This window comes from Anopheles darlingi, chromosome 2 (genome assembly GCF_943734745.1).
Source record: "Anopheles darlingi chromosome 2, idAnoDarlMG_H_01, whole genome shotgun sequence".
NCBI classification, from domain to species: Eukaryota; Metazoa; Arthropoda; class Insecta; order Diptera; family Culicidae; genus Anopheles; species Anopheles darlingi.
In genome coordinates this window covers 21,472,092-21,484,591 of record NC_064874.1, presented here as the reverse complement: position 1 = coordinate 21,484,591, position 12,500 = coordinate 21,472,092, and the positions used below count along the sequence as shown (strand labels likewise).

The window sequence follows — 12,500 nt, the reverse complement described above, 5'->3', positions numbered from 1 at the left end:
TTTTTTTCCAAACAAACTGACTTTTTATTACATCATAAAAGAAAAGAGTTAGAAAAATAACAATTTTTACATCAGAACACCATCGTACCGGTAACATAACCCTGTCTGACGATTAGTTTCAACCAATAAAAAAAACTTACTTATCAGGCGATATGAGGAATCTTGATTTGCCACAGTAGATTCTTCCGCCGCTCGCGATCGATGACCGTTGTCCTCCAGGTCGGTAGACCACCACTTCTGGCACTTCATTTTTAGTCGTATAGATCAACTTTTCCTGCATGTCCCTGTACAAGCGATCCTTTCAATGGATCGAAAAATAAAAAAGATAGCTGAAGCTATTTGATTTATCAGCAAATTTGAACAACTTGAACAACTGACTGCTAGCTAGTATTTAACACACAGCACTAAATATTCAATGCTCACTTTTAGGTACTTGTCTCGTAGCCCGTAGCTTCCTTTGATGGATAAGCGTTATGCAATGCGCAAGGTTAACTTTAATCGAGTTTCTTTCAAACTACAAAATATCACCAAGATATGGAACAAAACACGGACAAGAAGATGTTATTGTTTGCCATTTTTTCTCAATTTTATTTTTAATTAAAAAAACTAAGTGTATTTATACTTTTATGTACCAATAATAGTAATTACAAATAGTTGCTCGGTCATAATATAATTTGTTTTTGCCTGCACGCATAGTTTCACGCTGCATTTTTCATCCTACGCGAGCGCGCTCTCCCTGTTCGTTCGTTTCTTTTTCTCGTGGCTGTGTGCTATTCACCTATTTGCCACACAACATCATCGCTTTGTTTCGTTTGCTGCTTTGTCGATTGCTCAAATCACTGACTTGAATACACTACTTTAATGTTTGCCGCCACGGTATGCCAATTTTCGCGTTTTGCGCTAGTTTTCCCCACACGTGCCCTCTCCTTTAACACTCCGACGTGATTCGTGGCGCACATCATGCGTTTACTACCTTATCAGGAGTGCATAGGAGGAGAAAGAAAGGATGTTCTTTGTAATGAATTCGCAGTCGAAACAATGACACCTCCTCGCGCTCTAGTGGCGGCTATTTTCCAAGGGGAATTCATTGTTACGTAGCTGTGGTTTCTTGCGTAACCGCAACATAGTTTGTGGTTTGTTGCATTATCCTGCAGGGAATCGTAGGATACTGCCAGCCATACCACCGACTATTTACCATTCTCCTTCAGACCAACCCCACGCCATGTTCTACACATTCAGTAGCACGTATACTATTACACTATACACATACAATCGAGGGTACTCCTATCTTCCATTTCTGAACAATCCCCTTGCTACCTGCACTACCCTCTTTCAATGAGTTGGGCTTTATTTTACTCGTTTTCGAATTCCAGAACCAGAAGATCCTTCAGCTTGATGCTGTCAATATTTTTCAGTTGGCTTGCTCGATTGAAATATCAAATGAACATCCGCTTGTTATTAGTGCGTTTTGCCAATCATATGTGCCCATTTCCTTTTCTGTGTACGCGTGCGTGGATGTCTGTGTGTGTGTGTGTGTATGTGTGAGCAGGGGTGCTATGTGTTCTATCTAAGCATCATTCTAATGTTTTCTTTGACGTGCTTACGCTACCATGTAAGTGTAATTAAATTAGTCTTATTCTACTGCACGTGGCTGAAGCCCCTGGTTTCCCGTAACATTTTGATAAAACTAAACAAACACCCACACACACCCACACATACACACAAACACACGACACTCACAGACACACTTTACATACCGCAGACATACATTTGTTTCTGGAGACACACACATACACGCGCATGTAGGCGCCCTTTTTACATCCTTACTATCCACAATGCTGCTGCTCCTTGCTACTTTAAAGGATAATCCAGGGAGAAGTAGCAATATCACTATTCAATTCTTTTGAAAACTAAGTTGGCTATACACAGCTGCAGTTTGCTCTTACTAATATAGTGCAGTATATATATAGATAGATAGCTGTTGTTGCAATATACACATTCAATTACATATATGTATAGTTTGCTTCTCTAATCGACTTCCCACGTTTTTGGGTTGAACCCAGGCTCTTTCTACTGAAAGCATTACTACATACATTTACATACACACACACACGCACACACACAAACACGCGCGCATACGCTGTTAACGCGTAGGTTGTCTCACTATCACTAGGCAGCTTATCCTTTCCGGTCCCTGCTATTTTGCTCCACTACACCCTTTCACTAGTTGAAAAACCGAAATAATAATTTAATCACTCCATAAGTATTCGTGTATTCGAATGCGCAGCGAATGAAGGATTTTAACTGCTTATGTAGTCAATTCAAGACAATGCGTAGTTGGGTTGGGAAATCTAATAAAAAAAAAGTAGCATTCACGCAAGCTCATACAACTTTGCTCTTTAAAACAACAGAACCTCGCCCATAAAAAGTAATGGTAGATGTAGCGGGTATATCGTTGCGATTGTGCCATCAAGCAAGGATTCTATCGTGGCAAGGATACCATCCTACAACTAGCTGCCTTCGATGGAATTCTGTCGGCTTAAAAATAAATAATTTACAAAATTTGCTTCGTCACAACAGCATGCGACGGCACCATCGAATTGCAATCAGATTGGCATTACGCTCCCAGTAATAAAAAGGAACATGTTAGCAAAAAGGAAAATTCTGCAGATTTCATTTTAAAAAGCAGAAGAAATTGTGAGCAGACACGAATGTGGAGTGCTCCACAAAATAAAACCTTTTCGTGCTCCTAATAATTAGCGTTTCTTGCGCAGCAAATCTTTTCGATTCTGGGAACACTAGCCACAGCACACGTTTTTCAGCTTTCGCCAAAACAAGCCATCAACAAGTGTGACGACGAAGAGATTCTTTTTTCGTTTATCATTCGGTTTCCTAATAATGGGCCAGGACATAGGACGAGAAAGAAGAGGAGAGAGACGGGTGCAAATGCGTGTCTAATATTTCCGGAAAGTGTTATTTACAGCAAAAATCTATGTTTCGCATCAATCGAACCAACTTTTCACCGCCTCCGCACCACTGTTTCCTCTGTCATCGTACTACATGAATGCCCACCACAAGCACGCACGAGTACCTGACGAGTAGGAATCAAAGAGGAGAGGGCAGTCAAAATGATGGTTCGGATCAAAAGCAACCCACTCCCGGGCACAATCGATCGTATCCCATCAGCACCAACACCAACATCACCGCCACCCGTCAGATGGAATGTGTTACGGTTTTGCATTTGACGAGCAGCATATATGTGGCGAACACACACTTCGCACCATTCTGTTTCTTTTGTAAAATATGTCTCTTCCTCCAATCACTTCGTTTAAATTCTACACCTTGCATGACCACAATTAAATAACCCTTGCGTGTGTATGTGTGTGCCTATAACAAGGCCCGGCTATCCCCGCTACTTAAATAGAGGGGGGAAAGGGAAGAGAGATAGAGAGAGATTTTGATCTACACTAAAGTAACACCATTTAACCGAAGAGCTAGAAAACATCATGTTTGTTTGTTCTAACCCTTTTCTTCCTTTTCTGGCCTGTTTTGCTTGGCTGTGCATATTTTGTTTTCACGGTACATCATGCATCTTGAATGCACTTTTTGCTCTTGCACTATTGTTATTGTAACGGGTGATTCCATCCTACCAACGTCCTTGGCTGGCGTTTGTTGCTTTAAATGTTTCCTTGTGTTGTTCTAACTTGTTTTCTCGCGATTCCAGCAGCTTACGGCTACTATATACAAACTCGTTTTAACACGCGTACGCGTTTTGCTTCCCGTTTTACTAACTCTTTTGTTTAAACTTTTAAATTTACCTTCTTTAATCCATTTACTAAACGTTTGCCGCTCAACACTACAAATCATGTCTTTTGAAGTGAGATGATTTGTCTATTGTTTGCGATTGTGTGAGTATATGTCCATTTTCTGCGTGTTCACTATGTTTTTCCTACTAACAAGGAAAGAAAAAACAACCTCAATGAAAAGAAAAACTTCTCAAGCGGCCACGATCAGTCAGCTGAATGCAGTTAAGCAAAACTGCTGCTATTCAGTGCATTGGTAATACTTTTCAAGCATTGCACTTTTCATACCCTAGGGCAACAGTGAACAGCTTTATGTAAACGAAAGATAGTATGTGAACACTATATAGGTTTATTCAATTGCAAAAAATGCAATACAGCTCGACCAAACAAAATCAGTAAACCATGGTTGGATGCTACTAAAGTAGAGCAACGCAAGCACGCCTGCTAAGTGACTCTATATCCCTTTCATTTTATTTTCTCGTTACTCTGTCCTTTGTTCTGTCGAGTTCTTCAGTCTGTCCAATTTTGTGTGGTTAATATAATTTTCATTTTGTGATTTATTTTTTCTATTTTTTATCTTTTTTTCTATTATCTCGCTAAACAAAGTCCCCTTCATTAATGAACTAAATACGCTTCACCACAAATAACTGTACAGAACGAACATTTGTTTAAGACTCGCTAATAGCGGAGAGGAGTTTTGTTGATTTCTACTACCGTTCCCAAGTGATCGATCAAAACAGTAAGAGACTGATTTTACATGTCTTATTCACATTTCTATGATGCTCACTTCGTTCGATATTTATTTTCCTTCCATACGATTCATGCTAACGAATGATTTTAAAGGAAGGAGCTTGGATGTTAACGGAAAGGATAAAATACCAGAAACATTCAAATGATTCCGTTCTATCCTTCGCTTTTGCAAAGAGCGTATATGATACGTTTCTCCGCAGTCAATAATTTAAACCATGATGAAAGTCCATTTGCACTCGTTTTCTAGTTTTTTTTTTTTTTATAAAATTGTGTTGTATTGTGTATGAGGCCAATCGCTTTGTTCGCTATTCATGTTGTGTGATTCGTTTGTGACTACTTTTGTGTTGATTCCAACGTTTCTAATTTTTCCAATAATTCCAACATCTTGCCGTTCAGTCCTTATGCACGGTACTGTAGGATTTGTCTTTGTCTGCGGCGGCCTTACCTTACTATTAGCTCTTATGTTAAACTAGAATATGTAAATGTACATACAGTTTCTTAGATAGAGTTCGGGGTAAGTATTCATTTACAAGATGAACCACCAGCGGTACCGCGAGACACTTTCTTGGTTTTCCCTCCTCTTCGCGCTTGCTTCCAGGTGGAAGCCGATGGCTTTATAGTTGTTGCTGTTGCTGTTTGGTCACTACTACTACCGCTTCCGCTATGACGGCAGCGAAGAAGTCGTCGTGCTACTCTACGTATACCACCTTCCTCCTGTTCCCCTCCATCCTTGCTCGTCCACTACGATGAAGCAGTAATCGGTTGCTGTTGTGACTGCTGTGGTGGTACAGCGGTCGCTACAGATGGCGAGGAGGAACCGGCACCAGCACTGGTACCTGTGGTCGATGCATTTGTCAATGCGGCCGCCGAGGTGTTGCTACCATTCCCGCCAATCGTTGCCCCCGTCGTAGTCGACGACGTAGTACTAGATGTTGAAGAGCAACACGTCGTCACTGAGCTGTGTTCTTCAGCGGTAGCTGGCTCGTCATCCTTGCCATTGCTGCTACTACTATTACTGGGCGACGGGCTACTGCTGACGGCACTTTGTTTGGCAGCATCAACACAGCTGGTAACGCTAGTAGTAGACTCACTAGACCCCGCCGCAGCAACAGCGGGTGATGTTGGTGAGGAACCGAGGATAGTCTCTTCAGAACCCCCGAGCGTGCCATTGACGACAACGGCTGGAGAAGCACCATTACCGGAGCCAGTAGTGCTCGATGAACCGGTGTGGTCGACCAGACCAGCCTTAGGACTCTTTTCACTGACAACCGCCGCAAGCGATTTCGTGTCTGCTGATGCTGTCGCTGCTAATGTGTTGCTTAACGTTGCTGTAGCTGCGGCTGCTGTTGCCGCTGTTATTGCTACGGTTGCAACGGCACTAGAAGTGGTTGAAACATCCTTCTGTGTCCTTCGGAGAGTGCTGACGGAGGAACCAGACTCGATCTCCATCGTCGTCAGTGGACCCGTCCCCCGGGAACACTGGTAGAGCACCCGGGAGATGATGAGCGCAACTTGCTGATCAAGAATGTGGCTCATCACAAGCCCCAGTAACCGTTGCTCCTGCTGCATAAAGAGCGGCCTATTGTCGGGATGCTTGGCCAGATGGAGCAGTGTGCCGGCGGCACGCCGCAACATATCCAAGCTCGTACCCATCGAGTCGGGATTGTCCCGCAAAAAGGTAATACCATGCTGATTCGCTACACCGAGCGCCGTTTGTTCGGCTTGCTCGATGAACGCGACGAGATACGAAACGCACGGTGACTGCATCGCGACCGTTCGCGCCATAGAACTGTCAGCCGCAGCCAAGTAGTGTAGCAGATTGACCGAGAATTCTCGCAACACCTGATCCTCGTTCTTGCACAGGTGGCGCGTCAGCACGGTGCAGAGCTTTTCGAGTCGCGAGAACGGTGGCGTCGCTATCACAAGATCCACATTGGCGTCCGTTACGCACAGCTTACAGAGCGCCTCCAGTGCCAGTCGCTGGGGAGATATGACCGCGTTGGGACCAAGCGTTGAGAATGGATCCTGTCCGTGAGCCGACGGGCAGACGGCCCAGTGTAATAGCCCATCCAAGATAGGCCTCGAGATCGGTTCGTCGAAGCGCGATAAATCGAGCTGCCCGGAGATGTTGGCCGTCGCGACGAGCATGTTCTCTCGGATCTGAACCAAGAAATCCCACCACCACTCATGCTCACCCTGCAGACTGCTACACGAATCGGAAAAGTCGGCATCCTCTTCCCGATCGTAGTTACGTGTCTTCTTCGTGCGCATCGGGTGCTCATGGTGCAGCAGCAGCAGCTTGCCGAGGATCGCCAGGAAGCGGGACGATTTCGAAAACTCAGTCTCATTGTTTGGCAGAAAGGAAAGGTTGCGCAGGATGTTCGAGATGGCGACGCAACGTCGGGCCAGTGCATCCTGCCCTTCCGTCACGAGATACAGGCTGGCCTCGTCACGCGTATAGCATTCGTCCTCGTAATCACTCATCCGTCGCCGCTTGAGAACACGTGCCGGATCGCGCACCGTTGCTGCTATACTGAACGGTGTCTCTTCCTCTTCCTCTTCCTCGTCCTCTTCCTGTGCCTTCTCTAGAACAAGAGTTTCCTTCTTCTTTTCCGCCCCATCGTTCCCTCCCTCCTCTTCTTCATCCTCTTCATCATCTACTTCCATTTTCATCGCGGTATCAGCGGCATCCTCCTTCTTGGGCTCCTTGGCTTCCTTCTCCTCCTCGGCAGCAGTGCTACGCTCTTTCTTCACCGGCGAACTATTTTTATCACTTTTATCACCGATTGAAGACACTGGTACTGACGGTTCATCACGTTCTCCGCCAACATTCGCTTTTTTCTTCAATGCCCCTTCCTCCTGCGGTCCGTTTGAAAGGTTGGGACACTTTTCCAGCTCCATATCGATCTCACGACAATCGGCATCAATCGAGGCCGCATCCGAACTATTCCGCTTCGACGACGGTGTTCTCTGCGGTCGTGATGATTCCTGCTGCTTCCTTTCGCCGACATCGCCTTCCTCTGATTTCTCCTGCTTCACAGCGGAAACGATACAGTTCTTCAGTCCAGCACCCTTCTTACCACCTTCGACAGTTGTCAGCGTATCATCCTCCTCACTTTCACCATTCACGAGAAGCCGCGCTGCGTGGTCTTTGCGCGTGCGTAACGATGGCACCGCAGCCGTAGCCGGAGGGGATGACGATGAGTTTGACGGCGGCTGTTCCTCTTTTCTTCGTTTCGCCGGTGAAACGGTTTCTTCTTCGTCCACCTCCATCGCCGAAGCTACCGTCGGTGGTACCGTTACAACATCATTGTGATCTTGTTCAGATGTCTTTTTCGGAGAAGATGCACCAATAATAGACGCACTAGATGATATTGAGTTAATTACATTCTGCTGCTGCTGCTGCTCTTCGGCATCATTTTTGCTTACGCACTTATCACTGTTGTTGTTGTTCGTGTTGTTACAGTTGTTGTTGTTGATGTGGTTGAGGCTCTTTTCGGCCATCGTTGGCTTCTTCTTTTTCTTCTCGGCCATGGATGCCAACTTAGCTGCTTCGGCGGCGGCGGCTGCGTACTTTTTGCTCGTTTTGATATATTTCGCAAATGGAATGTTAACAAACTCGGCCCGGAACGTGTCCATGATGTAGTTGTGCGGCTCCGGATCCGTGTGGCCTGCCGTCCAGGGATCGCCACCGACCTCCGTATCGCGCTGGTACTGATAATCGGACGCACGGTCCCAGTCGCGAAGGTGTGTCAACACGAAAAGATCATCCTCGGCCGAGTGCAGCTTGACAGGACGACCCTTACGCGTCGTGAGTGTATAGTTCGTCGTCGTTGTCAGGATCAAGGTCCGTTCTTCCGGATTCGGTGGATTCTTGACCGATCCCAGATCCAGCTCCAGCTCTTCTTCTTCTTCTTCATCGTCGCCCGCTATCAACAACCCATAGCTTTGCTCTACATTATCGCTACCTTCGCCATCCTCGTCCATCACAATAGAATTGCGTCGTCGCCTTCGCCTCACCGGTAATCGCCGAGCCGCGGCCGACGAATAGTGATGATGGTAATGGTGGTGGTGTTGTGAAGCCGCTGGTGAAACCACAGCTCGTTTCCGTCCTCCAGCAAACCGACCAACTCCGCCGCCGGTACCACCACAGGCACCATTACTAATGACACCATTATGCTGATGATGGTGCGGAGGGGTTCCATTCGTAGGACCGTTTTCGTGGGGTTTCGGTTCCTGCTTAACATTGGTGCCACTTGCTCCCGCGCCTTCTACCAGGTGTATCGTTAACGATTCAGTTTTGGTAACCTCCAGCATCGACGCCGTCGTCGAGCCATCCTTACCGGCCCGGCATCCTCCGCTCGCGGGTGGTGATCGTCGCCGTTCATCGACACTATCTTCTTCACTAGATTCACGATCCGTAAGCACATAGTCACCTTCCAGTCCAAACCATCGACTTCCACTGCTAGCAGTTCCCGCTCCGCCAATGGCTTTGCTACCACCTTTCGTTCCCGGTCCTCCTTCACGATCGAACATTTCGAAGAGACTTTTCTGGAAATGATCGAGCAGCAGATTCAGCAGACCGGGCATGTGCGCCAAACCGAAAAAGGCGACCGAAGAGTCATCGAACAGCAGAATGTTCAGCACATCCAGTGCCCACGTGCTTTCCACGAGGAGCCCCGAACGCAGGGCCATAAATATTCGCCACGCATCCGTTTGTCCAATGTCTAGCTTGGTAATCCGTTTCCTTCGGTACAGAACAGGTGTCGTTGCCTCGACGCTGTCGCCCGGGAACACGATATCACGCTTCTGCTGAACGCCACCGGGGCCAGTGGTTTGAGGTTGCTGCTGTTGCTGCTGCTGCTGTGGCTGCTGTTGTTGCAGTGGTTGCTGCTGCTGCTGCGACTGAGGTTGATAGGGTCCACCAGGTTGCCCTGGAACCGGACCTCCACTAACACCACCAGCCGGCATTGACGGTTTCCCTGGTATGGCCGGTGCTGAGCTGGCCTGTGTCGATGCAACGGAAGGAGGTTGAGAGCCAGCCACTCCGGGTGCGCCTGCACCGGGTACAACTGAAGGCATTGGACCACTGGCGGCAGTTGCGACACCATTGCCGCTAGTACCGATCGGAGATCCAACTAGACTACCTCCCGGTCCGGCAGCACTGCTAACTGGTACGCCCGGTGGAACCGATTGGGGTGGCATACTTCCGGAGCTAGTCGGTGGCATACCTGGCGGCATAGTACCCGGTGGAACACCTGGCGGACCACCGGCAACACCTGCCATCGGTGGGTACGGTTTACCTCCCCGCATTGGTGGACGTAACGGTGAGCTCTGTGCCGTCGGAGGCATTTGATTCCAAGGTTGCTGTTGTCCCTGTTGAGTGCAATGCGAACAAATCGAAGAACGGAGAAAGTAGTTTCACCAATTTTGTTCGTCAAGGCGGAGCGCCGCGCCGTGAACACGATCGACACTTACCTGCTGATGGGTCGGATAGGGTGGTTGTTGCTGTTGGTTGGGCGGATAACGATTGACATCGGCTGCTCCCCATTGGTTTGGTGGTGCACCTCCAGGTCCAGGAACACCCGGTGGAACACCACTTCCCGGAGGCCCTCCACTGCCAGGTGGACCACCACTAGTCGGGCGCGGTCCATTGTGCGTCCATTGCTGCTGCTGTTGCTGGGGGCTTTGTGGTGGATATTGCCCACGGTACTGCCCTCCCGGTCCAGTCTGCCAACCTCCTGCTATGAAACGCAAACGCGCATGATCATGATCGTGGTAGGAATGGATATCGTACAATTGGTGATCTCATATGTTTTGCGTAGATCGAAATGATTTTTGACAAAACATGTTGAAATATCCAGTGCGCCATCGATACTTACGGTACATTTGTGGTCGCTGCTGGTATGGCGGATAAGGTTGTTGACCCTTTTCAAAGTCCGGATGACGTCGTGGTTGATTGGGTTGCGGGTACGGAAGAGCCTTAAATGAGATCAAAGAGGAATAGAATTTAGATATAGAACTCACACAACGACCAGTCGGGCCGATTTGATCCACTGGTTGATCACTCACCTGCTCTTGCTGTTGCCGATAGTAATCAGCAGCCGATTGTGGTGGTTGTGTTGCAGGCGATGGATAGCCACCGCTGGCTCCTGGTGCAATTGTCGAAGGTGGCTGCTGTGGGGGTTGTTGCTGATGTTGCGCCTGTGCACCACTGACCGGCGGAGGCGGTTGAGCTCCGGCCACGGGTTGTCCAGGCACGGGCGAGGCAGCTGGTCCGGGTCCTCCTGCACCACTAACTGGTTGCTGACCGTACGGTCGCTGCTGGGGTGGCGGTGGGTAGGGAGTGTTGCCATATCCACGGTACGGATCCGCTGCTCCCGTTGGCGGTGCCGTTCCGGGCGTCGGTGGAGTTCCCCTGTACGGAGATCTATCATTAGGTTAAAACATTTTTGTCTTTTCTATTTATCTGAATCGTTTTGCTTATGACCACACACGCACGCAGATAATACAAGGTCTCATACTAAAAACTCTTCACAAGTATTTACTACACTCAATTGCTCAAATATGTTACCTTAATTTTCTTTTACATTTTAGCTACAGTCTATATGGCATGACAAGCAACGCCATGATGAATGCAATACAATTGTACCACTGACTCAATACTTTAGAATAAAAGAATTGTATAAGATACTATAAGAACTACACAAAGTTCTCGATCTCGCAACATAGACGCATATTTAAACAGTTCATAACACATGTCGCATCAAAAAAGAGCTGCTCATACCGCGCTCAATTATGTCTAGAATATGTCTAGAATTAACAAAATCTGGACCTTCCATTCATTTGAGAAAGAATTCTACCAGCGTGAACATCGTAAGGCAAGATTACGTGTAGAGCACAACACAACACACTAACTGTTAACAAACACAACACAAGCGGTTCTTACCCTTCTCCGGTTTCCGGTGGACCATAGGGAGGATACATAGGGCGTCCTGCTGGAGGATACTGGCCCTGTTGCGGTGCACCGGGTGGTGTTGGATACTGGCCTGGTGGCGCTCCGGCCGCTGGCCCATACTGTTCTGGTGCACCATATTGCCCATATCCGCCCGGCTGTCCCTGATACGGAGGTCCTGGTAGAGTGTTAAATTTAAAGACACGGAAAGTTAGATTAATGCGCAAAGTTTTGTGAGGGCACATTATGAACTTAAAAAATCTATTACGACACGAAATACGAAAAAATGTTATTTTTCACTTAAAACTAAAGATAAAGACAAATGAAGCAGCAGTGTTTTGGGGAATTCCTGTGAGTTAATAAACAAACAACACACTAAAGGTGATGGAGCTTGGTGGAGCCGGTAGGTCACGATAAAACTACCACACGGGTACAAACACGAACAGGATAGGTGCGGGGGCAAAGGACGTGCAAAGTGTGTAAATGTGTCCTAAAGGAGAGATGTGATGGAGGATGTGATGAGGTGAAATGTGTGCCATTACCTTGAGGACGTGAAACCGGTGGATAAGGAGCACCTTGTTGATAAGGTGGACGCTGTGGACCCACAGGATCATCAAAGGGATTGCTCACGCTAATGTTATCGCCTGAAGCAGGCGGTCCCGAACCTAGAGAGGATGTTAGAGAGAAGAACGAAGGGAAGGGAAAACGTAAGACGATGACAACAGCACAACCACGAAAAAGACGACCAAACAATATACACAACAATCAACAGCAAGATAGAAATTGTGGAATGGGAGACAAACAAAGGGCAAAACAAAGATGACAATAAAATGGCAAATGGCCAGATCATTGAAAAACGAATAGTCGTCTCTTCTAGCAATTATCTACTCATCATATTGAAATGTCCCTTTTGCAATGATATGGTTATTTTCTGGGCCAAAATGTACAGTAGAGCTTCGAGACGTAGAAGCCATACGCAGCAGGGAACACAA

At 47.2% G+C, this 12,500-nt stretch overlaps 1 protein-coding gene across 12 annotated transcripts in view; it reads right to left on the bottom strand.

The window, feature by feature from the left end:
- Window positions 1–561: 561 nt before the first annotated feature.
- Window positions 562–12,500, bottom strand: part of LOC125959064 (trithorax group protein osa) — a 124,306-nt gene continuing 112,367 nt past the window's right edge. For 9 of the 12 annotated variants that reach the window (XM_049691805.1, XM_049691809.1, XM_049691812.1 and 6 more), the window contains 6 exons: window positions 12,051–12,173; window positions 11,503–11,686; window positions 10,626–10,983; window positions 10,436–10,535; window positions 10,032–10,297; window positions 562–9,929 (listed from right to left, as the gene is read on the bottom strand). In XM_049691805.1, the coding sequence (XP_049547762.1) occupies window positions 5,295–9,929; window positions 10,032–10,297; window positions 10,436–10,535; window positions 10,626–10,983; window positions 11,503–11,686; window positions 12,051–12,173 (5,666 nt within the window). In that variant the 3' untranslated portion in view covers window positions 562–5,294. The remainder of the gene's footprint in view (window positions 9,930–10,031; window positions 10,298–10,435; window positions 10,536–10,625; window positions 10,984–11,502; window positions 11,687–12,050; window positions 12,174–12,500) is intronic. The other 3 variants (XM_049691808.1, XM_049691810.1, XM_049691814.1) reach the window with 3 other exon arrangements.